This window comes from Pimephales promelas, chromosome 23, assembly GCF_988280905.1.
Source record: "Pimephales promelas chromosome 23, fPimPro1.hap1.1, whole genome shotgun sequence".
Classification (NCBI taxonomy): Eukaryota; Metazoa; Chordata; class Actinopteri; order Cypriniformes; family Leuciscidae; genus Pimephales; species Pimephales promelas.
Window position 1 is genome coordinate 27,263,859 of NC_142791.1, and position 26,029 is coordinate 27,289,887.

The following is a 26,029-nucleotide window of genomic DNA, read 5'->3' on the forward strand; positions in this document are numbered from 1 at the left end:
TTTGATAATGAATCTGTTATGTCATGTTTATGATATATTTATGACAATTCATGTTGTCTTGGTAATGTCAGTTATATCAAGATTTTATAAGAAAGACATCTCAAACAATGTCATATTTGCATTAAAAATGTCATAATTGAGTGAATGACACTTAATGACAGCTGTCACAAACATGCATAAAACCTCCTTCATATTCATGATGTGTCATGTCAGTCTTATGCACACCCCTTCAAGTGTTACCAAGAAAAAGTTGTTTTGTGGTTCACGTATGACGTCAAGCTGTACAACCTTTTTATTTGGAAGAGTTTGTGTGTGTGTGTGTGTGTGTGTGTGTGTATTCTGCATGATGTGCTTTACTGCACACTTCAACTTCCTCAACGCTGAACTCGAGATGCTCTCACTGGCACTCTTAGATATGGGAATGCAATTGAATTTCCTTACATTGCGAGTGTGTGTGAGTGATATTGCCCAGCAGACCGTCTCTGATTTAATAAAAAGACTCACTGATCCATGAAGCAGTGTGTAACGTCGGAGGATTTAGGCTGAGACTTGCACTTCCACACGAGCCCCTCCATCCGTCACTGCAGTCCACTCGGGTTCCTAGCGGACACGCGCTTTTAATTAAAGCAATTAGCAGAGCAGAGGTGTGACCGATCATGATGATCACGGAAACACAAGCCTGCACTACACTAAAGGCTTTCTTACTCAGTATTTTCTTTTGTTTACAGTCCAAATATCAAACTTTTCTGAAATCAAGACGCATTTACTAAAGTTGTAAAAAGATATTAAGCCTTGTTTTCATGGGAAATAAATCAAAGCTAAAGGATTAGTTCATTTAAAAAAAAACAAAAAAGCTTTTGCTGATAATTTACTCACCCCCATGTCATCCAAGATGTCCATGTCTTTCTTTCTTCAGTCGAAAAGAAATGAAGGTTTTTGATGAAAACATTCCATTCCAGATTTTCTCCATATAATGGACTTCAATGGGAACCAAATGGTTCAAGATCCAAAAGACAGTTTCAGTGCAAACTGCAAACTGTTTAAAGGGCTTTAAACGATTCCAGACGATGAATAAGGGTCTTATCTAGCGAAACCATCACTCATTTAATTTTTTTTTTTACGTTTTATAAGCTCAAATGCTCGCCTTGCTCTGCTATACACGTTCGTAACTTTCCTGTTCGAACTCGTTCATCAAAAAAATGAACGAACCTTTTTCAGAGTCAATTTGTTCGTTTCGTTCGTTGAATGAACCAAATGACTCGGTAAAAGATTCATTGAAAGAGTTCGAACAGGAGAGTCACGAACGCGCATCACAGAACAGAGCAAGGCAACCATTTGAGCTTATAAAACTTAAACTTTGTTATTTATTTTTTAAATGAGCGATCGTTTCGCTTGATAAGACCCTTATTCATCGTCTGGAATCGTTTAAAGCCCTTTGAACAGTTTGCAGTCTGTGCTGAAACTGTCTTTTGGACCTTGAACCGTTTGGTTCCCATTGAAGTCCATTATATGGAGAAAAATCCTGGAATGTTTTCATCAAAAACTTAATTTCTTTTCGACTGAAGAAAGAATGACATGGACATCTTGGATGACATGGGGGTGAGTAAATTATCAGCAAAAGTTTTTTTTAAAGTGAACTACTCCTTTAAGTGAGGCAAAATGATCTGCCAATGGGATAAGAAAAATAATCTAGTTTCTGTTTGAATTAAGATTATTTTCCTTACACCATTGGCAGATCATTTAGCTTTTCATCCCAAAAACTCACTTAATTTTGATGAATTCCCCCGGAAAACAGGACATCATATCTGCATGCATTTACAAGATGCATTTACTAGATGAATAATACATTCATCTAGTAAATGCATCTTGATTTAAGAATTTTTAGATATTTGGACTGGAAACAAGACAAAAATGCTAAGTAAGAACAGCATTATTTTTGCATTATTATCTACAGCCAATCAGGTCCTCTGCCAGCCAAATTAAATGCAAACTCAAATACGTCAAGCTAATGTCGTCTGCATGACTGATAGTCATAAAAGGACAAATTCTTGATCCAATCCTTTCCATTCACTGCCTTCTGGTCGTTCTTGGAAACATGTTTTAATAAGGCTGTTATTACAAGTAATCACATTTCCTGGAAGCGAGCGCTTGTGTTACAGGGAAGATGTGCAGAAATCTCATTCAGATGTATTGAGAATAACCAAACTCATTGTGAGCTGATGGAAAATTGTGTGCACAATATTAGCACAGCGTCTCATGACATTCTCACGAAACACATCACTTGTGTCTTGTGGCATGAGGATTTCTGACGGACAGGGCGAGCTTTCACATGAACACGGATGTTTTCTCGCAACGAGGTGAAGGAAGTACATGTGCAATGGCATTGAGCTTTTCTGATCATTCGGCAAAGCCTCAGCAGAACTCAACAAATGAAGATCTGCAGGAAAACAGTACGAGGCCCTCTGGTGGACAAGATGGAGATCATAAATCTGCACAGTTTCACCAGTGGGAGGAATTTGACAAACTATAACGATGATTATAATCTGTCATATATTCCACTCGACATTATTTATCAGAACTAGCCGTCTGAAGATGCATGATTAATCATTCGAGAACGAGATTGTGATTCAAACACCCACGCGATCTCATTCCTGTATGTAAACCTTTGACTGACTCACAGCGAACATTCAGATCAGTGTTTGCTCTGCACTTATAGCATAAAAGTATAACACAATACAAAAATAAATGCTATTTAAACATTTATTATGCTAAGTAACACAACATGGTAATATTTAAAAGAGTTTGGTTCCAAAACGCGATAAACGGCATTTAAAAAAAAAATGAGTTACTGCAAAAATCTGACTTTGCAATACCGACCAAATACAAAACAATGTTTAATTTTACGTAAAATGGGACATCCGGCGTGTTATTATGTAATGTTTTCTCCCTTTCTTTCCAAACCGCGACAAACGCCAGTCTCCCTTTTCTGCAAAATGCCACATATCCGCTAAACGCACCATTCCACGCAATGTAAACAGTAACGGCAGCGCTTTAACTAACCCGACTTCCTAGGTTTTCTCTATTTTGTCCTTTCGATCAACAAACAAACAAAAAAATGAATAATTTTGACAGCATTGGTGAACCTGCGGAGGGTAAGGCATCCTGCATGGGTAAACGTGACATCGAAATCGAATGATTTACGTGAGGAAGAAGATGGACTCGGGAGGAGGAAATGCCGACTGTTGCTTGTTCTCACACGACAGCATCAAACTTCTGTCACGCTGACACACTGACCTAGGGGATCTTTTGAAAAATGTTCGGTTGTTTTATTCAAAGTCAACGAAAACCAAGCAAGATCGCCGTCAAAAAAGTTCAGCGGCGGCGTCCCAAGGTTGACAACAGCGATATGCAGAAGTAACGTTAGATCATGCTTAATAAATCATAATTCATGATGATGTGCTCATCTTAGTTAATGTTTTAATTAAGGTTTTGTTCATCCATGAAGTCATGAATGAAAAACGTTGAACTGTTAAAAAAACGTTGCTATTTCCTGATGATATTAAAATAAATGAATGAATAATTCATGCATGATTCATTTATCCATGAATTCATGATAATTCATGACATGTACCCTTAAAGTGTTACCGAATATTGTTATATTAAAGCAATGGATTTATAGTATGCACAAGAAATTCAATGTGTATACAATTTTATTTGGATTAATTGCATTTTAAAGAAAAAAAAAATATTGGATTTATTGCATTTTGGGGGAAAAAATGATCTGTTTTTATAATAAATCTTTGGAAATCAAAACCTGGATTTCATTTTTTATTGTTATTATAACCTACAAATGCTATGTGAAAATTTGAAACCGAAAATAGTGGTTTTCAGCTTCCCATTTTCTTGCTAAAGAAAACACAGTTTTACTCAAATTCATCAAAATGGACTTACAGCATTTTGGAACCAAACTCTTCATTTGTAAAACTAAAGGGTTTCAAATAGAAGAACATTAAGACACACAACATTATTAATATAAAACTATAAAGACATTATGTCAGCTATAGCCATCAGAGCCTGTTGAACTGCTACTCTTCACGACAAATGTACAATCTGTTCATTTGACGCATTTCACAGCATCTACCTCTAATGCTTTTATTAACTTTTCCACCTTTCTTTTCTTCCCCCTTTGGCTGGTCTAAAGTTTCGTCATATTACATGAGTGTTCCTTGGCTAATATCTAAATATTAATATGAGAGGAGTGGAATAAAGAAAGTGTTTACCAGGATCGATATTCAAAACGGTGAGCACGCACTGCTTTGTTTACGGTATGTGGGCTGGGTAATAAATATTGATTTCTCGATATTAATCGATTCTCCTTTTTACGAACCGATATCGATTCTTAAATCTCAAGAATCGATTAGTCATCCTGTTTCATTTGAATAATTGGATCATTGTACCGCAGCTGCGCGCATCCAAAAGTCGGTGAGCAAACCCGGTAAAAATAAATGCATATTATAAGACATATTATAAGCATATTATTAAGAACACAGTGTTTTTTAGTCATTGCATGCATGTAAAACTGTTGTTGGGGACTCCCATAACAATCAGGCACGTGCAGAGGGGGGGGCGTTGGGTGCTTGAGCACCTGCCCTTTTGCCCCTTGGTGCCCAAAGTGCCCTTTTGTCAAGACAAAATTTCCTCTCCTTTTTTTTGTATTTAAAGACACTTTTGTGGATGCCTGCCCCATCTAACTAGTAGTAAAATGAATGAATAATAATTTAGCCGTAAATAAAATGACCCACATGATGACCTTTCACCTGATTCCTCACGCTGCACGCGCATTTTAAAATTTCGCGCGGCTACGCGCAATCGCGCGCATTCCCAGAGGATATCTTCAACTCTTGCGGCTGCTGGTAAGTGGTGTTCTATTCTCAGCGAAGTGATTTTGATGTTTGTTTACTTATTATTATTATTTTACTAGAACGACGTGAAGAGAGCATGCAGAGAGGTGTCGTTTGTATTGCTGTGTGTAGGCTGTAGAAGTAACGCTAGCTTGCTGTTTGAGGGAGAAAAGTTTCACGGGCGTGGAGGGGTGTTATTTGACTAAAAACTATTATTTGTACTTTAAACTATTATTATTATTACAGTATTTATTAAAAAAAATATTTTCACATAAAAATGATTATCACAACTCTGGTAAGTTATCACATAGGCTTACCAGTATCTTATGTTTTGTGTGCAGAAGCCTCTGTGAACATCTGCCCTAGTAACGTTACTATTATATACTATTATTGTATTATTATACTATAGCAGCCTGGGTAGAATCTGTAGCTTTAGCAGGTCAGTGAACTAGTGAGCCAGTTCCAAACACTGTCAGCAATCTTTACATCTTGTCATGGTCACATAAAAATGGTTTAATCAGCCAATACCCTATATCTCTGTCTATTTTAATGTCTACAGTCTCAGATCAACTCCAGCAGTATCATCATCATCAGCAGCAGCAGTAACAACATCAACAGCAAAGGCAGCAAACTCACTTGAGTAAGTGACTTGAGTAAGAATTTACCAGATTCTGACTTGAGTAAGAATTTACCAGAACAGGCATCACATTAATGTTAAAAATCTTGTAAAGTATTAATTGCTGTTTCTGTTTGCTTTGTTTTTATTTTCATTGTATAAAATGTAACTCTTGTATTTTTGTAAATCAGTTTTTGCCATGAAAATAGCCACAGATGCTGATATGCCATTAAATAAAACTATACTCTACTGCACGAAACATGGGCCAGGTTGATTTTGTCCTATACAGTTCACTATAACAGCTGTTCTTTATTATTCTGTATAACAGAGAAGAAAAAGCCATCAGGTTGGGACAACTTAAGATGCTTCAGTTTCTAATCCCAGAGTTATATATAGAGCACATCAATTATTTTTTTTAATTTTAAACTTTAAATTTGTCTTTTCTGTTCTGGTTCTTTTTCAAAACTGCATCAATGCATTTGCTGCTGTATCGATGCAGAATCATCTGTATTGATATATTACTGTATTGATATTTTGAGCACAGCCCTATAAAGCCTTGTTTCCATGTGCCCCATTTTATACTTTGAGCACCTGCCCCTACAGAGGTCTCTGCACGGCCCTGATAACAATATTAGGAACATTTTAAATGCTATAATAGGTGCCCTCAGAACTTCTAGTAAATGATATGTTATTTTGTTTAGTTGTGTCTGAATACACAAAAAACTCCTGATTCTCCTTTTATCCAGAATCGTGCAGCTGGTAAATGCGTGACAACCTGTAACTGGTCTTAAATGTGAGATGTGCGTCAATGCAAAGAAAAGGCGTTTCGTCATTAACATCTTTGGTGTAACACTTGAGGTTTTCTTGAGAAGGAAACTGAAAAAAAGAAGTGTCAGGGCAGTTTATCAACGTACCGGGTCAAAACCAGTTTCCTCTTTCAAAATGAGTTTCGCACAATTTTACACATCCTAATCTGACAGTAAATGCAGAAAATACTCAAGTGTATGCTAGGAATAAATTATATTTTAAAATTTATTCAAATAGAAAACAGTTATTTTAAATTGTAATAATATTTCACTATTATTAATTAATATCACACTGTATTTTTGATCAAATAAAGAGACTTCGTTCTAAAAATATAAACAAAATCCCAAACTTTTGAACAATACCGTAAAATAAGTGTAGTGTATATATAATTAGCTACAAAAAATAGCAATTCATTACATTTAATATTATATATATTTTTTTATAACTAAAAATAAGGATAAAAATGTGAAGTTACGCTTTATTTTAATGAGTCGTCATTACTGTGTAATTATATATTTAAGTATTGAGTAATATTAAGCAACTACTGTACATGTACTTACTATAGGGCTAGGGTTTGGTTGAGGGTTAATTGCATGTAATTATGCATAATTTATTGTTATTACTACACTCTAAAAAATGCTGGGTTGTTTTAACCCAACTTTGGGTCAAATATGGACTAACCCAGCCGTTGGGTTAAATTTTTACATTACATTTTTAACCCAACATTTCAGGTTTGTCCATATTTGACCCAAAATTGGGTTAAAACAACCCAGCATTTTTTAGAGTGTATGGTACACTCTAAAAAATGCTGGGTTGTTTCAACCCAATTTTGGGTCAAGTATGGACAAACCCAGCCATTGGGTTACATTTTTAAATTACATTTTGAACCAAATGTTTGAGTTTGGCCATATTTGGCCTAAAATTGGGTTGAAACAACCCAGCAAGTACATGTAACATATGTAACAATGGCACTGTAAAATAAAGTGTTACCAAATTTGACAGGCTAATATGAATCCTGTTTTCTTCATCATCACAGACAACAGACTGGAATCAGTAAAGTAATGCAAGTAATATTTCTGCAAGCCATGAGTACACGTGTCCGCACTAACTTTATTTACATATACCCCGATTGTAGAATGACATTTCACTGCAAAAACGAGATAATGAAGAGAATCTGACAACGAGATCCACACAGAAATCTACAAACTTCTGCCAGCTCACCACAGAAAAACACCAGAATCAGCTTATCTCCCTGTGACATCCGTGTGCATGTAAGAGTTTCTGAGCCGCTCTGTACCTGTAGGACTTGAGCAGGCGCTTTCGTTTCATGCCTCTGGTTACGGCCTGCTCGGGAGCGATGAAGTGACCCGTACAGTCCATCAGTGTGACTATACCGAAGCCTCGTCTTGAGATGTGCAAGTGCTTCCTAGACTGGGTCTGAGTTGCACAATCTCCTCCCCTTTCCCACACAGTGACAGACGTCTTCAAGCAACCCCCGCTAACCCCGACTCCTCCCCATGATAATCTGATTAGCATCAGAGGACACTGAGTCCAAGCGAGGGCTTCTCGTACCTCTGGCTTTCCCTCAAAACACTGCTCTGATTACTCATGTACAGCCCTAACTGACCTCTTTACAGGGATAGCTCACTCGAAAATAACGTTACACTTTATTTTAAGGTGTTTAAGGTGTACATTTAATACTGAATAGTAACAAGCAACTACTGTACATGTTCTTACTATAGGGTTTGGAGTTGGTTGAGGGCAGTGCTTAATGTGTAAAGTGGGAGGTCCCGGAGCGGGTGGATCCGGTGACTCAAACGGGGGTTGGAGGTGACAGAACAAAAACAAAAAAAGCTACGTAGCTTTTCTAACTAAAAAAAAAAAACTTAACACTATGTGTGTATCACAGTGTTGGGGAGTAGTTAACTACAACTTAACTACATTTTTCAGTAGCTTGGCAGTAGCTTTTTAGACAGTGTAGCTTTTCAGTAGCTAACTACTTTTTGCAGCAAGTAGCGGTGTAGCGCAAGCAAAAGCTATATTGCGTTTGTCGAGCCTGCGCAAAAGATGCACTTTTATAATGGATAGATGCTCTTTTATGATGGATAGATGCACTTTTATGATGGATAGATGCACTTTTATGATGGATAGATGCTCTTTTATGATGGATAGATGCACTTTTATGATGGATAGATGCTCTTTTATGATGGATAGATGCACTTTTATGATGGATAGATGCTCTTTTATGATGGATAGATGCACTTTTATGATGGATGGATGCACTTTTATGATGGATAGATGCTCTTTTATGATGGATAGATGCACTTTTATGATGGATAGATGCACTTTTATGATGGATAGATGCTCTTTTATGATGGATAGATGCACTTTTATGATGGATAGATGCTCTTTTATGATGGATAGATGCACTTTTATGATGGATAGATGCACTTTTAATGGATAGATGCACTTCTATGATGGATAGATGCACTTTTATGATGGATAGATGCTCTTTTATGATGGATAGATGCACTTTTATGATGGATAGATGCACTTTTAATGGATAGATGCACTTCTATGATGGATAGATGCACTTTTATGATGGATAGATGCTCTTTTATGATGGATAGATGCACTTTTATGATGGATAGATGCACTTTTATCATGGATGGATGCACTTTTATGATGGATATATGCACTTTTAATGGATAGATGCACTTCTATGATGGATAGACGCACTTTTATGATGGATAGATGCTCTTTTATGATGGATAGATGCACTTTTATGATGGATAGATGCACTTTTATGATGGATAGATGCACTTTTATGATGGATAGATGCTCTTTTATGATGGATAGATGCACTTTTATGATGGATAGATGCTCTTTTATGATGGATAGATGCACTTTTATGATGGATAGATGCTCTTTTATGATGGATAGATGCACTTTTATGATGGATAGATGCACTTTTAATGGATAGATGCACTTCTATGATGGATAGATGCACTTTTATGATGGATAGATGCTCTTTTATGATGGATAGATGCACTTTTATGATGGACAGATGCACTTTTATGATGGATAGATGCTCTTTTATGATGGATAGATGCTCTTTTATGACGGATAGATGCACTTTTATCATGGATGGATGCACTTTTATGATGGATAGATGCACTTTTATGATGGGTAGATGCACGTTTGTCATGGATAGATGCACTTTTATGATGGATAGATGCACTTTTATGATGGATAGATGCACTTTTATGATGGACAGATGCACTTTTATGATGGATAGATGCTCTTTTATGATGGATAGATGCACTTTTATGATGGATAGATGCACTTTTATCATGGATAGATGCACTTTTATGATGGATAGATGCTCTTTTATGATGGATAGATGCACTTTTATGATGGATAGATGCTCTTTTATGATGGATAGATGCACTTTTATGATGGATAGATGCTCTTTTATGATGGATAGATGCACTTTTATGATGGATAGATGCACTTTTAATGGATAGATGCACTTCTATGATGGATAGATGCACTTTTATGATGGATAGATGCTCTTTTATGATGGATAGATGCACTTTTATGATGGACAGATGCACTTTTATGATGGATAGATGCTCTTTTATGATGGATAGATGCTCTTTTATGACGGATAGATGCACTTTTATCATGGATGGATGCACTTTTATGATGGATAGATGCACTTTTATGATGGGTAGATGCACGTTTGTCATGGATAGATGCACTTTTATGATGGATCTATGCACTTTTATGATGGAAAGATGCACTCTTATCATAGATAGATGCACTTTTATGATGGATAGATGCATGTTTTTGAGCTTCAATCTGTTGGTTGCAATTCACTACCATTTTAAAGCTTGGAAGAGCTTTTTTTAATAACTCTGATTGGATTTGTCTGAAAGAATCAAGTCATATACACCTAGGATGAACTAATCCTTTAAGAAGTGTGTTGAAGAGGAAGTGTGTCTCACTGGTGTAATTCCTCCTGATGGCCTTGAGTGGATGTGAAACTGAACCGTGTTGGGGCTAGAGCTCTTTGTGTTTATTCTTTCTAAACCTATCAAGGTTCATCGCCTGCGTTAACTGCCCATCATCTGTGAACTGAGCAACTCATTAAACCAGAACAACTGAGACGAGTGTCACCTGAAGAAACTCTCACACTCTTAAGCTGCTTTGCTCCTCACATAACAAAGCAATCAGATTACGGCTGACATTTACAAAATTTAGCACAAACAGGTACGATTCATTTAATTTAATTTCTCCAGGCCTAGATTGAACAAACACATTTAGTCTGCTCTTTATTTGATTTTGTGATTTTTTTTTTAACTAATTTGTAAACTAAGTGGCACTTAATAAACTATTAAACTAAACTAAACTAAACTTGTTGCAAAACACGATGCTACAGTAGGACGTTTCCATGTGTTTACTAGTCCTGTCACTAAGTTTTGTCACTTAGAAAGATTTTGAGCATCATTCATTGCTGTAATGGTTGCCAACCCGTTTATCGCGATCGACTGGTAGATCTTTATCACTGTCCCGGTACAGTAGCTCCCGAAAATACTGAACGATAAGTACAAAAAACACATTATCAAGGTTTCCATTTCACGACCAAAATCAGCAGCTGTTTTTTTCCAGTGATGCCCAAAGAAACACTTCTTTTCCATGAGCGCCACCTGCTGTCAGACAGTGACTTTGCATTTTCGTTCAGTCCGTCTGTTTTTGTTTAATGCAGGTGTGTTTTATGTAAGAATTTCACAAAGTCAGACCATTCTGTCTTTGTTCTAGGTCAAAAACAGTGGTCGACCAATATTGTTTTTTTTTTTATGGCCGATGCCAATATCTTACAGAGCGGGGTGGCCGATATAAAGACGATATTTATATGGGCTTAATTTTAATCAATATTTCATAAATTAGAAATAATTGAGAAAACAAATCTTTAAAATAAACATGCTTATACTTTAGTTGGCAACTTCTTGAATCTGCAATCCTATTATGCCTGGTTCAGATTACACGATTTTTTTGTCTGTTACGATAGTCACTGTGTCAGATTACGCGATTTTGGCGTTTTGGAACTTGAGGTAAAATATTGTTTTCTTATGTATTTTTACTTCTACTTTTAACGTTAGCACCACCGTCTCTCTTCCGTTTTGTCTTTTTTGAAAGTTGTATACGGAAAAGCTTTTGCTCCTATTGGTCAACCTCATACATGTGACGGAACCACTGTGGACGACCGTTAAAAAAATTAAACATGCTAGTCTTTTTGTCGTGATGTCGTGAAGCATCGCAGACGCGACGTAGGTTGTCGCCCACTATGACACACAATACGAGATGATACGATCGAATCTTGCGTCCCGACGCCCGTTGACGTTTACGAATTCCCACAACACCCTACGTCAAACGGATCGTGCCAAAATCGGGCTAAAATCGTGTAATCTGCGCCGCCCGTCAAAATAAAAGTCCCGCTTCCAACACATCAGCCAATCAGAAAAATGTGATGGCTCTCACCCGATTCGGCTCTTTTGGGCTCTTTAAGGTGAATGTGATAAAGTGATACACATTAGCAGCCTCTTCATTCAATGCATGAGAGGAAATGTTTACACACTGTACCAAACAGTCAGTAGCGGAGTGGCAATCCGGAGATTCAGGACTTGTAGTGTTTCGAGGCCGCGAGGGCCTGTCTGATAGTTATACTTTGCAAGTTCCTAGCAACCCCATCCGGCAGCCTGTACACAATAGTCTCTGCAACGGCGATAGATTGAAGTGCGAGTCCGAATGAAGATGGTGCGCGACTACGCGAGCCGCAAAAGACACTGTATCCATGCAACTGATTTATTTAAAAAACAACAGATTTTAGCGCTAGATCTCGTATTTAATAGTGAAATAAATGAATGCTCTGCTATCCCCCCCCAACTTTCATACATAGCATAAATAATTTGCAAGCTGCTAAAATAAAGCATACAAAACATCAGTTAAAATGATCTATTGGCTATATGATTATAATCATAGTGTGTGCATGTTTGTCAGTGATATTTTTTATACGAGACGCCCAACATTCAACCCGAAAATAACCATTGCAATCATATACAAGTCATATAACCATTGCAATAACTCCGAAGCTATTCAGTTATGGTGAAAAACCTGGATATTGCTGCTTCATAGAGCACAGACCTACGTAAAGGAGGTGCATGTGAAACGCCTTGTCAGGAAAAGTATCGAAATCGCAATTCTTGACTTGGTATCGGTATAGAAACAATAATTTTGGTATCGTGACAACACTAGACTGTTATAGAGAAAATTAACAACAAAATAAATTTGCTTAAACAAAGAAAAAAAATAATAAAAATGGCAGCTGGAATCGAAAATGGCCGATTTGCCAATGTGAATGGGCCATGATCAATCTATAGGTAGATCTTGCCTTTAATGAAGGCCTAGGTCAGGGATCTCGACCAGCATGAGGTCGGTGACCATTGCTTTGTGGGTTGAGTTATGCGCTAAAGTTCAATTTACAGTTCGGACTAATAGAAAAAAGTGTCAATGGGGATCTATATAGAACCCAATGCATTTACTAAAGTTGACAGATTGAACCTTACTCTAGCCTAACTCAGCCGATTAAAAGCAGTGGGCAATCATCAGCCTTATTGGTACATAATGCACAAAATGCACAAATATTTTAAAGCATTCTGAGTCAAATAAATGTGAATATCTTAAATCTGCTTAAATTGTTTTAGTCCCCCTGAATAGATATCAGCGACACCAGTTGACTAGCAAATACCACTAATAATAGCATGATTCTCAGCAGGCTTTTGTGAATCTGATGGAGTGTCTCTCTTTAAGGTCAATGTGATTAAGTGATATATACAGTAAACACATTAGCAGCCTCTTCATTCAATCACTTTAGGAACAAACAAACGGATGAGGAACTGTTTACACACCATACCAAACAGCCATAGGAGGTAAAGCAACCCGACATGAACACAAAACGTTAAAAAAGTCTGTTCATCTAAATAAAACATCATAAACAGATTGAAACCGGGGAGCGTTACCATCGTCTCCGGGCTTTAATGTCGATGGGTTTGTTGGTGGCGAACGGCGAGCCGCTGGAGGACATGCAGAGAGGATTGGCGAACAGCTCGAGCGAGTGGAGGTCGGTGCGAGCGGGTAAACTCATCGTTAACATCAGCTCATCTCTTTCCACGTCCTCTCTTTATGAACACAGCGCGAGGCAATGTGACACTGAGCATTCATAGTCATATTCAGACACCTCACTGAACCCCTAGCCGAACATTCAACCCGCCGTCCAGAGACCTGCCAGTTCACCACTGGAGCTGCCAACATCTGATCAAACTTATGAGACGTGATGTTTATTGACTGGTTCTTGGAAACCTCACACACACACACACCTGTTACTGTGGCACTGTTGCGTAGTGACAGACCAATATATGGACCAGGACTGAGCACTGGATCATATTTGGTCATTTTGAGATTATCTGTGTAGATTGGCCATTTCAAGGCTAATTAATCTGCCAGCAGGAGAAGTGCAAAATAAAATTAAAAAAAATTACAAAATAAAAATTGTAGGGGTGTAACGATTCCGAACTCACGATACGATATCATTGCGATACACCAAGACATTTCATAAAAGGTTAACAAAAAATGAACTGTTGACTAAAATGCTACATTTTGTGTGTGTAAATGAATAGACTTGGACTTGGTGCTGAAACCCAAAGCACAGGACAATAGAGACACCAGAATAACAATATTCATGATTCTGAAGCTGAACATACTTATTTTAGACGAATATAACTACACTCTTTCACTGACTAGATATATTTAAAATAATGTAGGACACTTTTTACTGCTAACATCAGACATTTGGCATTATCAGGACAAATTTCATTATTATACATTATATTTGACATCATATAGCGGTTTCATGTAGTACTGAAATCGAATTAAAGCACCACCACTAAAAAAATATTAAAGGGAGACTCCATTTTTTGGAAATAGGCTGATTTTACCACTCCCCCAGAGTTAAACAGTTGGGTTTTACCGTTTTCAAATCCATTCAGCCGATTTTCTGATATTTAGAAAAATATCAGTAACCAGACAGTTTCTGGTCCCATTGACTTCCATAGTATCCTACTTTGGAAGTCAATGGGACCAGAAAATCTCTCGTTACTGATGTTCTGATGTTACTGATGTTACTGATGTATATTATATATTAGGGGTGTAACGGTTCACAAAATTCACATATATATAAAACACATATAAAAATTATATATATATATATATATATATATATATTAACATTATTAATGTGTTTTATGCATACTGAATAAAAGTTACTTTCTTTAAAAAAAATTCGTAGGGTGCTGTATATACAGTACTGTATACTTTACATATATACAGAGAGAGCGAGAGAGCGAGAGAGAGAGAGAGAGAGAGAGAGAGAGAGAGAGAGAGAGAGAGAGAGATGGGGCAAATATGAAATACTACAGTGTTTATTGGTCAGCCTGCTTTCTAGATACTAGCATATGAATATACGGTAATGAAACATAAGCTAACTCTACTGTACGCGGCATGCGTGTAAAACTGGCCTCTTCCTCCTGGAGTCACTATCCGCACTCAACACACACTAGAGGAGCCGTGTGTGTAAGTGGACAGGTGAATTCATTGTGTTGATGTATGAGCGTGTGTTCAGCGCTGGTGATGAAAACAGCAGAGCAGCAGATGTTTGTGGGAATCATAAAGCCTCTTCCTCTGACTATTCATTTCTCTACAAAACAGAAAACTATGACTAATTCAGGGAAGAAGATCTGGCTTCATTGATCCCATCTGCTCTCAAAGGAGTTTGAGGTTGAAACTGATGATTCATTGAGCGGCGGGCTGCTATTGGGTCGTCCCTGGTCAGGTAACCGGGCAGAATATATGACCACTGAATATACAGCAACATTAAATATGAATTCAGGATTAAAATTGTATTATATTTATGGGGATTTAAACCATTCTATGAAGGGAAGGCAATCTGATGCAAACTGATGAAAAAAGTATTTAGTAATATAATAATGTATTAGTATTATGTAATTATACAATTAAACAATATTTTGAAAAATGTAATAATAATAATAGCTGTTGCAACTTTGCATAAACACATCTGCCAAAAAAAAAACATGAATCAAATTAAATATGGAGAGGAAAAAAAAACATTTTAATAATAATAATAATAACAATAATATTTGGTCTAAATGCATGCTTTAGATAAAAGCATCTGCTCAGTTAATAAATGTAAAAATAACTAAACAGATCAATTAAATTAAATGTAACACAATTGAAATAAATTGTTATATTTCACTTAACCAAAAAATCTAATCAAATAAAAATAACATGTGTTTTATTGAGCTGTCTGAGCAGGTCCTCCCGCAGTGTTTAGCAGTGTTCGCGTGCACATGCACAGAAAGCTCAGCATTATGTAGATCAGGTGGCGTGGCAATTTATCAGTGTGTAAACAGCGAGTCTAAACTCTGCATTTTTCATCAGCACTGTAACCATAGTCCCGAGGGGCAGACGAAACCTTCTACAGGTGCAGTGCTGCTAATGTGCGCATCATGCAAACAAGCTAACTGAACAGTTGCCGCTTGCTAATTGATGAACATCAGGTTGTGATTGGCCCACCCTGCTGGCCGGCTGAACCAATCACATCCCAGAGAGAGAAATTCTCCTGTGATTAGATGCAAAACATTCTAATGAAGTGTTCCTTGTCTAATCCTGCAGAGTGAACAGCACACTGTGTTCCCTTTTAACACCACTAGAGGGCGACACTCTCATATCTGATCTCCACAAAACAAATCTATAAATGATGTTTGCCAAACTCTGAACATAAGCAAGAATGATAATAGCACTAGTATTAGATCAGTCAGGTCACACAGCCTCGGGAACGGGTCAAGATGACCGACTAGTTTGGCAATTATTAGTGGTGGGCTTTTAAAGGGATGAGCTTTGCTGTTATTAGAGAAGTGCATTAGTGTGTTAGACTTTCAGCACGCTTAAACCTTTTAGTGAGGTTGCATCTGCAAAATCCCCTTTAAAGCTTTTCTAAGTTAACGGAACGTTCTGGCAAGTTATGACAAGAGTTTCTTACTGTAACATATGTAACAAGATATGTTAGACATTAATAGATTTCTAATAGATTAATAGAATGTTTGCTCAAAGTTATCTGGTCTTTAATAATGTTCTCAAAGCATTAGATCAATATATAAATTATTTTATTTTTTTCTGAAATGTTTTAGTTTAACTTTTTTTAATGTAACTTCTTGTTTCGGAATGTTCAGAGAACATTCTAATCTAACTGTGTTTGAAGAATGATAAAATGGAATGTTGCCTTAACATTCAAATAACCAAGAAAACTTATTTTTTTTCAAAACTTCTACTTTCAGAGAACATTCGGAAATAACTTTTTTATAACTTAATAGGAAATTAGTAAAACGTTCTTATCAACATACTTTGGTTAGCTGGGATGTAGTTACCGTATGCGCATCCCTTGCTTTTGCAACTTAAAGGTGCAGTGTGTGATTTTTAGCAGCATCTAGTGGTGAGGTTGCGAACTGCACCCAACAGAAGTTACGGTGGCCGGCCGTAAGTGTCGTCGTCTGAGACAATAACAGTAGCTAGGTAAGAAATGAGGTTTCTTTACAAAGATAAATTAAGAAGTTAGGTTTACTTTATTATTCAGTAAAACAATATTTTATTGCGAATATTTTTGTTATCATTGTGTCACAGTGTTTTATTCACTGACTTTAGCAGCTTCTTATCGTGAAAAACAACGTAGTGACGAAACGCGTTTGTCTGTTTAGGGCCACCGTAGAAACATGTCGATGTAAGGAGACCTTACAAGAGAACTGCCTCATTCTAAGCTAATAAACACACAATGGTTAATTAAGTAAGGTCTTCATACACCACTGAAAACAGTTATGTATATGACATTGCATTTCTGTCAACAGATCCTCCTAAATATTACACAATGCACCTTTAACAGATACGATATGCCAGCAAATTTAACGTACAATGATTTTTTCTTGTAGTCCAGGAGACTCAGATGGAAATAAACACTTGGACGAGATATCAACAAAAATAATACAAATCTTGTTCCAGAAAAGAGCATTAATGGGATGAATCAGCTGGAACCGGCCTCCGAGACACAGATGCTGAACTAGAGACGACAGAGCATTTCTGGAGAAATATAAGCAGGGAAACCAGACGAGGGCTGGAGGAGCAAGACTCTGTTTGATTGGTGTAATTCAGTGTCTACAGTGGAAGCTCAGAGACACACAATCACATCTCCTGCCACCTCTCATTTAGCCCAGGCTTTACACAGATCCACTCCTCCACCTGTGGCCCGATGCGGTGTCTTACCACATCTAAGATGACTGGAGCTTACAAAACATAAACATCTGACAAACATGGACTACAAACATGGACTACAAACCTGATCTATAAACATGGACTACAAACAAGGACCTCAAACATGGACTACAAACATGAACTATAAACATGGACTACAAACATGGACTACAAACATGAACTATAAACATGGACTACAAACAAGGACCTCAAACATGGACTACAAACATGAACTATAAACATGAACTACAAACTGGGACTAAAACATGGACTATAAACTTGGACTACAAACATGGACTATAAACATGGACTACAAACCTGAACTATAAACATGGACTACAAACATGGACTACAAAGGTAACGAACAGGATGCAGAATTGCCATTTGCATTTCAAAATAAGGAAGTAGAATTAAAATAAATTGATGTTCAAAGCAATTTATATGACCGTCATTTTTAAACTAGAAAAAAAATTGTCATGACAAACTTTGAATGTTTGCTGACATGGGCATTGAAAGTTTTGAAAAAAGGTTAAAAAAGAACAATAGAATGACAGACAAATAGATGAATGGATAGGCAAACTAAAATGATTAGATAGATAGATAGATAGATAGATAGATAGATAGATAGATAGATAGACAGACAGACAGACAGACAGACAGACAGACAGACAGACAGACAGACAGACAGACAGACAGACAGACAGACAGATAGATAGATAGATAGATAGATAGATAGATAGATAGATAGATAGATAGATAGATAGATAGATAGATAGATAGATAGATAAAATGAATGCGCTGTCTACATCTTCTGGAACAGACGCAATGGCTGAATCTACACATCTAAGTTCTCCAGCGGCGGCCATTCTTTGTTGTAAACAAACTCAACCCAAGCACTCTTTGGTTTTTTAATTATTATTTTAAATTACTAATTTTTATTTTATTTATCAGAACTTTAATATATTTTGGTGTTCCTCTGTTCTGTTGTGACAATAAAAGAAACAAGTTTCTTTTTAAAATGCTTTATCATATGATTTTAGTTAAAACTCATAAATAACTACAAATAACTATGTTAGGGAAATCTGTTAAAGTCGGCGTGAAACGGAAGTTGAGATTGTCATTTTTTCCTTGTCGTGACGTATATCCAAGTGAAACGGCTTCTGAAATTAGAAAAAATGTAGGGCAGGGCTTGATTTCATCCTTCGGGAATTGATTGGATCGTTGGATGTTGGGCGTTGCAAACAATTTGAATGCGATTCTCTGAGAGGTGGTGCACCGAAAGCCGCACCTTCATCGTTTCTGGCCGCACCCTTTTGCCATTCCAAGTGATCAAAAAAGAAAGAGAGGTCATTTCAAAGGGAGAGGGAAGGGTAATGTATTTGATTAAAGATTTCAAGGGTACATGAATTTTAAAAAAATAATGAAGTGCACGGATAAATCATTTATGATAAACACTACAATTTTACATATAAAAAGAAGATTTGTCAAATTTGATTTCATGCCGACTTTAATGTTTTCTTGCACGTTTCTGAAATAAAAAAATATCGGCCGATATATATGGGATTTTAAAACCAAAAAATATTTGTATCGGTATCGGCCTTCAAAATCCTTTATCGGTCGGGCTCTGTGAACAATACACACGTAAGTTAACTGATGACTCTCTTGTGTTATTCTGCATTACACACACAGACTGGTGTGTTATTAAAGCCTGCTGATGCTCGAGCCTTAGGCTCAAAAACAGAAGATACAAAACTAAAGTAAATCCAGATGTATCAACAGAAGCAAAGTCTTTGGGAATTGGACATATTGAAAGATCAGCGTGTCCTGTGGAAGCAGTGAAAGCCTCGGGACTGTTGACCCGGGATTGTTTGGGAAGCACTGCTGGAATGTTTTGCTTAGATTAAGTTAACTAGCCTGTGTTTCAGCTCAATCCCATCTAAACCCAACAGACGAACAGCCTGATACGAAAGACAGCATGTATATGGTGGTTTGGTCAAACGGCTACAGTTACGGCCACCAGCAGATACTGTAACACAAGAAGACCATCTACTATGATCACAAGTTACATGATACATGCTTTTAACTTAATAAACGAGTCAGCCTTTCATTTTCTGCAGCCATCATGATATTTTCTGATGGAGGCAGAAGCTCAAAACTGTTTTAAAAAGATACTTAGTCATTTCTTTAATTATTTCAAAACCAATTCCAATGACCCCTGAAATATGTGCTTTGGATTTCATTCCTGTAGTTATCACACTAAAATGATTGATATTTGTCTAGTTCTTGCAAGACGTTCGGTAGCATTTTACTGGAAGAACATAGAAGGTCCATACATTGATCATTGGTTAAACGATCTGTATTGCATTGGAAAGAATAACCTACAGTATAAAGGGCAAACTAAAAGATTACCATTAAATATGGGGTGTTTTTATACATTTTCTGGATAATAACCAAAAATCCATACAGGCAATAATAGATACCTCTCACTCCACTGATTGATATGTGTATATATGATGCGCTTATGTATTTGAAAATATATGGGCATAAGGGAAGATAGTTAAAATATAAAATGTTTTGTTTTTTTGGAATGTTCTTGTTATATATTCCATGTTTTTCAATAACAATATGTTAAATTTTTTAAAAAGGGGTGTAACAATTTATCACAACACAAAAATGCAACCAAATGTATTGTGTATAGTTCACCAGAAGGAAAAAACTCAAGTTTTCAGTTCATATTTTGATAACCTTTTCCCAAATGTCTTGAAGTATGGCACTAATATGGTCTCGTGAGTTCATTATCGTGATATGTATCGAATCGTGACATGAGGGCATCGTTACACCCCTGCTTTAGGATCTCAGAAAGGGCTTTGCTTTATCAGATTCTCAGTCACAGACTATGAATGCTGAAAAACCAGTTTGAACATCTGAGCTATAATTAGCAACAGATTTCTAACGTCACATCTGAAGAGTTTAACCTTGTAAAGCCTGACGTATGAAATTATAGATTTTGTTTTTAAATGGGACATTTTGTTAAACCTTTAGGCAACATATATTTTTTAAAGGGGTCATGAACTGGCTTTTTAAATTTTATTATATACGTAGTTGTCTGAGGTCAACTTATGACGTTCGCTTGGTTTTTGCATTCAAAAACATCAAAATGAATAAGTAATAGGCTATTTTGTACCCTAGTTTTGAGCCTAGATCAAAAACACTCGGGCGTCTGAGTGTGGTTATTATGTAGTTTTGTAGTTTTATGGGAATCTGAATGTAGTGTTTAAATGAACACTAAACAAGTGAACGGTTGATGTGCGTTTTAACATTGCTAAGAAAATCCCCGCTCCTCCATGAGAGAAACGAGACCAGTGCGTCTCACAGCTGTCGCTCATCGGTAATCACGCCACCGGCCTCGCGCTGTTCTCCCGCGGCCCTCACTCGTCCCGCTCGCCACAGGCAACATAATGAATGGCGACTGTAGAACGCAAAAGCCCAATCCCGGACATTTTGGGTGATCTCGAAACACATTTTCGGGCAGACTCATCACGGAGACTCACTAGTAGCCTAGACTTGTTGTTTAAATACTGCGCGGTTACCGGTAGGCGTGGCCTCCTTGGGCAGCGAAGCAAGTGCATTTTGGGAGTTGTTGTCTTTCATCCACATAAGCCAAAAATACATTTTCTGGCTTTTCTCAGTCTAGAAAGCTCCAAATTAAAAAAAAAAAAAAAAAAAAAAATCACATTTCTTCTACATCAATTACCCATTTTAAATAATCATCTTTCCAGAGGTGGAGTGATCCTTTTATGTTTACTTGATAAAAATCAGTGCAGATTCACAGCAAAAAGAGGTGAACGTTTGTACAATTACACTAAAAGGCTTTTTACTTGAGAAAAGAGTCTAAACTATTAATCAGACGACAGCAGGTTTTTCAGCAAAGTTTTAATCATGTCGATCATTTACAAAGCCATCTGAAATATGATACAGCAGGCTTTATATCACTCCTTCATTTTCTCTGATGTCTGCTAAGCCTTATTTGCCATCAAAGGCTGTCGTTTTGCCTTTCCATTTACCCAAGATGCTCTGCGGTGAAGACAGACGCCACTCGTCTGGGAAGCGTCCTGTAATAAGAGGTTTAATTGGTGAGTGCCATGTGTGCGATCACCTGCGATGAGAGATCTGCCAGCTTCAGTCTCCTCGTCTCTCTGCTTTAATGATCTCTCCACAGGAGACCGAGCTCTGGCTCTCTGTGTGCCGGCGCATCTCTCAGACCCGTTTGGCACAGCTCAGATCGGCTCACTGAAGGTCCCACGCGGCAAATTTCTGTCAGGTACAATTTAGCGCCACGGGCCCTTTTCGACTGCGATCGGAGCTGGTTATTAATAACCCTGTTTCGACTAAAGAGGACCTTTATGCTATTGATTTTTTACTAGATTAGGTTTATTATTTTACACGTTATTCTCCATTGTTGCGGGTCCTCTCTTCCCAGTCTGTCAGTAACGCTCTGTTTAGTTCCTGTCTCTATGAAGCCCCTCCTTCTGAAAAGCACACTGTGCTCTGATTGGTCGGCTGGATCAGTGTGTTGTGATTGGTCGAGGGCTTCGAGTGTGTTTGGGAAATGTCCCGCCCATAACCGCCAGCTTCAAGACACTACTAACTCAACCAGGCCCCGCCCCTTTATTCTGCATATAAATTATTTAAATAGGAATATTGTGACGTGTTCGTTCCCGGGAGAAACTCAAGACTACAATGGAGGCGTTTCAGGAGTTCAGAAACACTGACACTGACATAGAGAAGAACTTTACAGATGTTTTTCGTGCTCAAACAGCAGCACTACACATTAGGGTTGCCGCGGTGAGGAAAATTTCCCACCAGTTAATCGACGTGTGACAACACCGGTAATCCCGGTGTCACCGTGGAGGGCAGGGCGGGGGGGTTAAATAGCTTTTAAATGCGTGCGCGTTATACTTTCACTTTCGAAATAAGCGTCAATTGCTTGAATGGACAAAAAAAAACAACTCGCTGATAATAAAACTTTTATTTATAGACTTTTATTAGCATAACGAACGAATAAAAATAACCCCATGCATAGGCTGAAAAAAGTGAAAATCGGCAAAATGTGGGCCCAAACAAATAAGAACCATAAAACGTTTATTAACGAATAAGAAAATAAAATAGGCCTAAATAAATTACACAAAGTTTAAATGAGATAAAACCAATTAAAAAGAGACGAATATAAAATAAAAACTTCAAAACGGACCTTAGCCTACATAAATGACATACTTTCACTTTCGAAATAAGCGTCAATTGCAATTCAGCGTCAATTGCTGGAATGGACAAAAAAACAAACAAACAAAAAAAAAAACTCGCTGACAATAAACTTTTATTTAGACAGCACTTTTATTAGAATAATAAACGAATAAAATATAGACAGAACTTTTATTAGCATAACGAACGAATAAAAATAACCCCATGCATAGGCTGAAAAAAGTGAAAATCGGCAAACTGTGGGCCCAAAAAAAATAAAACGTTTATTAACGAATAAAAAAACAAAATAGGCCTAAATAAATTAAACAAAGTTTAATTAAGATAAAACCAAATAAAAAGAGACGAATATAAAATAAAAACTTTAAAAAGGACCTTAGCCTACATAAATGACAGCACTCTAAAAAAAAGTAAAACACTATAAATTGGCATTTATTAACATTAATATATATTGGCCAAAATATTGCCAAACAGGCGCTTTTGCATTGCGTTTTGACACCAAATCTTCCGCCATTATCTTGCTTTTCTGTAATTTGACTCGTTCTCGTCTCCACACGTGCTAAATGGAATCCTGATGCTTGCTGATCTGTGACGTGACGGCACGCGTTGCGCAGTTCATTTTTAATTATAATGCTCTCTTCAGAACTAAATAATTGAAAATTATTATTTTTAATCAATTCAAATAAATATTTTAGCAAAAACGAATACTTTAAAAAAAAAAGTCAAGACATCGCGGTGTCACGGTGGAAAAAGTGATGTCACCGGTGATGGGGCTTAAAACCGGTAACACCGTCAACACCGTCTATCGCGGCAAGCCTACTACACATTGAAGAAAGCAGAATAGGACTTCTTTAAAAACGTTTGCTGGTTGGCATTACCATTAGCTGAAAGCATTTCCATATACAGACAATGAGAAACTGAGCTTAACGTCAGGCACCAGCTATTTCGGGGACAAAATAAATAATGTGAAACTTGAAACAAAGACAGACGGAGGGTATTTAAAAGAAAAACATTCTTTAAAGTCCAAATGAGAGGACATGTTCTGGAGAGAAGAACGCCTGTGACTGGATGGAGGACTAAACGAGAACAAAAGAAGGTTAATCCACCTCATCCCCTTAAATACCCTCAACTGCGTCACAGATAACAGTGCAGTAAACACGTTTCTAACACACGCAGTCATGCGCAACAACACCTGCTGAACCAAATTTACATAACTGCATATGCTGCTCATTAAAAGTATGCATATCATGCATACGTTATTGGTGCTGTAAAACATTACAAACTATACCTCCACGCGACTACCTCCAACATTTCCAGTGATTTGTTTACATCTGGAAACATGTTTCTTAAAACAACATTCCCAGCTGGAAACTATCGCCGAGTTCCCCGAGGGCCTGAAAGCTTGTGCATGTCCTCTATAGCAATCAAGAAACAAGATCCTCAAATCTCAAGGGAAATACGATAGGCCAAAAAAGCGTCGGTGTGAATGCAGGGTTTAATCAAGAGAAGAGTGTTTGCAACGCTACAGGTGATCGAGCACCCCGTCAGACCCTTCTAACATCAAACAGATGTTCATTAGAAAAACTTAATCACCTCGTTACTCAAAAAGGCGTAAACTAATTGTATTTCTTTTTTTACAGCTTACGTTACTCCACTAACTATTCACCCATACTGCACCGCTGTTCCTTTAGTTCACCGCTTTAAGTGTAATCATGAACCACAAGTATAAACAGAGCTTAGAGTTGTTCCGATTCTGATACTAGTATCGGAAATGCCGCTGAAACCAATGAAAATTCTGGCATCGGTATCGGCGAGTACTTCTACCCATGTACCGATCCGATACCCTTTTCTTAAAGCTACACTGTGTGATTTTTAACCCCATCTAGAGGTGAAAAGGTATATGACCATCCAGTAAATATTAGTTTCTGTTCCCCTCAATTCTGATTTCGTTTTAACTCCTATGGTGGCCAATGTAGTCCAAGATTAACATGGCTTTCAGTTCGACCTCGTCCATGAGTGTTAACTCAAACGTAAGCTTGAATTAACGGGTATGTCCCTCTTTTGGCTAAAGATGAAGGGGCAACATGGCGACCGACATTAGATCCCCTTACCCGTATGTATTTTCAATGGCATATTATACACTCACGAGAATACTTTATTACTTAAACGAAGTAAATATACATTAATGAGCACATATATTTTTGAACTAAGTGTTTTTAGCTAAGAATAAACTAAAAGAGTTACACAGTGTAGCTTTAAACAATAACTAGTTATACACGCTAGCTTTGCTTAACGCTACAAATCGGAGATTCGCTGCTCTAAACAGTGGCTGTTTAGAGCAGTGAAGAAGAAAGCGCGCGATAGCAGTATGTCCGCTGTTTGGCAGTATTTAAGACTGGATCGACCAGCCAGTAAAACTGCAATTTCGAGGGGTGGCACAAGATTAGCAGCTTCAACAATTAATAAAGCATTTGAAGACGCGTCACCCCGCAGAACACCATGGGCAGAGAAGGATCAACAATCTCTGGAAGCTTCATTCACATGAAGAGAAAAGTTAACAAAAGACAGCCAACGAGCGATAAATATAACCGACAAAATGATCGAGTTTATTATTCTGGATGACCAGCCGCAGTCAAAACTGAAATGCCGTCTATTTAACAAAATTGTTCCTGGACTTTAAGTTATAAAGAGGTTATTTTCCTATTATTATTTATATATAATTTTTTTGCACTTTTTTATACAGTTATATTGCAAATCTAAAATAACCTTTTTAGGTTACAATATTAGCTGTATTTGATGAGATAAAAAGAAACAAGTAGTGCAAAACGATGCAATGCAAACATGTCTTTCTATTGCATTGTGAAAAGAATTATGTTCAGTGTGATCATGCAAATGAATGAATTGTTCAAAAATGAGATCAGGCTGAATGTTTTGTGCATTTGATTGAGACAATTAATTAAAGGTATAATATATACACACACATACAGGTGAAGCTCAAAAAATTTGAATATCG

At 37.2% G+C, this 26,029-nt stretch overlaps 1 protein-coding gene across 7 annotated transcripts in view; it reads right to left on the bottom strand.

Annotated features, from left to right (window-relative positions):
- The window catches only part of LOC120483083 (3',5'-cyclic-AMP phosphodiesterase 4D), a 280,021-nt gene that overhangs the window by 52,518 nt on the left and 201,474 nt on the right, over positions 1 to 26,029 (bottom strand). Inside the window, exon 1 of one of the 7 annotated variants that reach the window (XM_039677958.2) lies at positions 7,622 to 7,730. The exons of the other annotated variants lie outside the window; for them this stretch is intronic. Coding sequence (XP_039533892.1) covers positions 7,622 to 7,704 — 83 coding nt within the window. The 5' untranslated portion in view covers positions 7,705 to 7,730. Of the gene's footprint in view, positions 1 to 7,621; positions 7,731 to 26,029 lie in introns of those variants that run through there. 7 annotated transcript variants of the gene reach the window in all.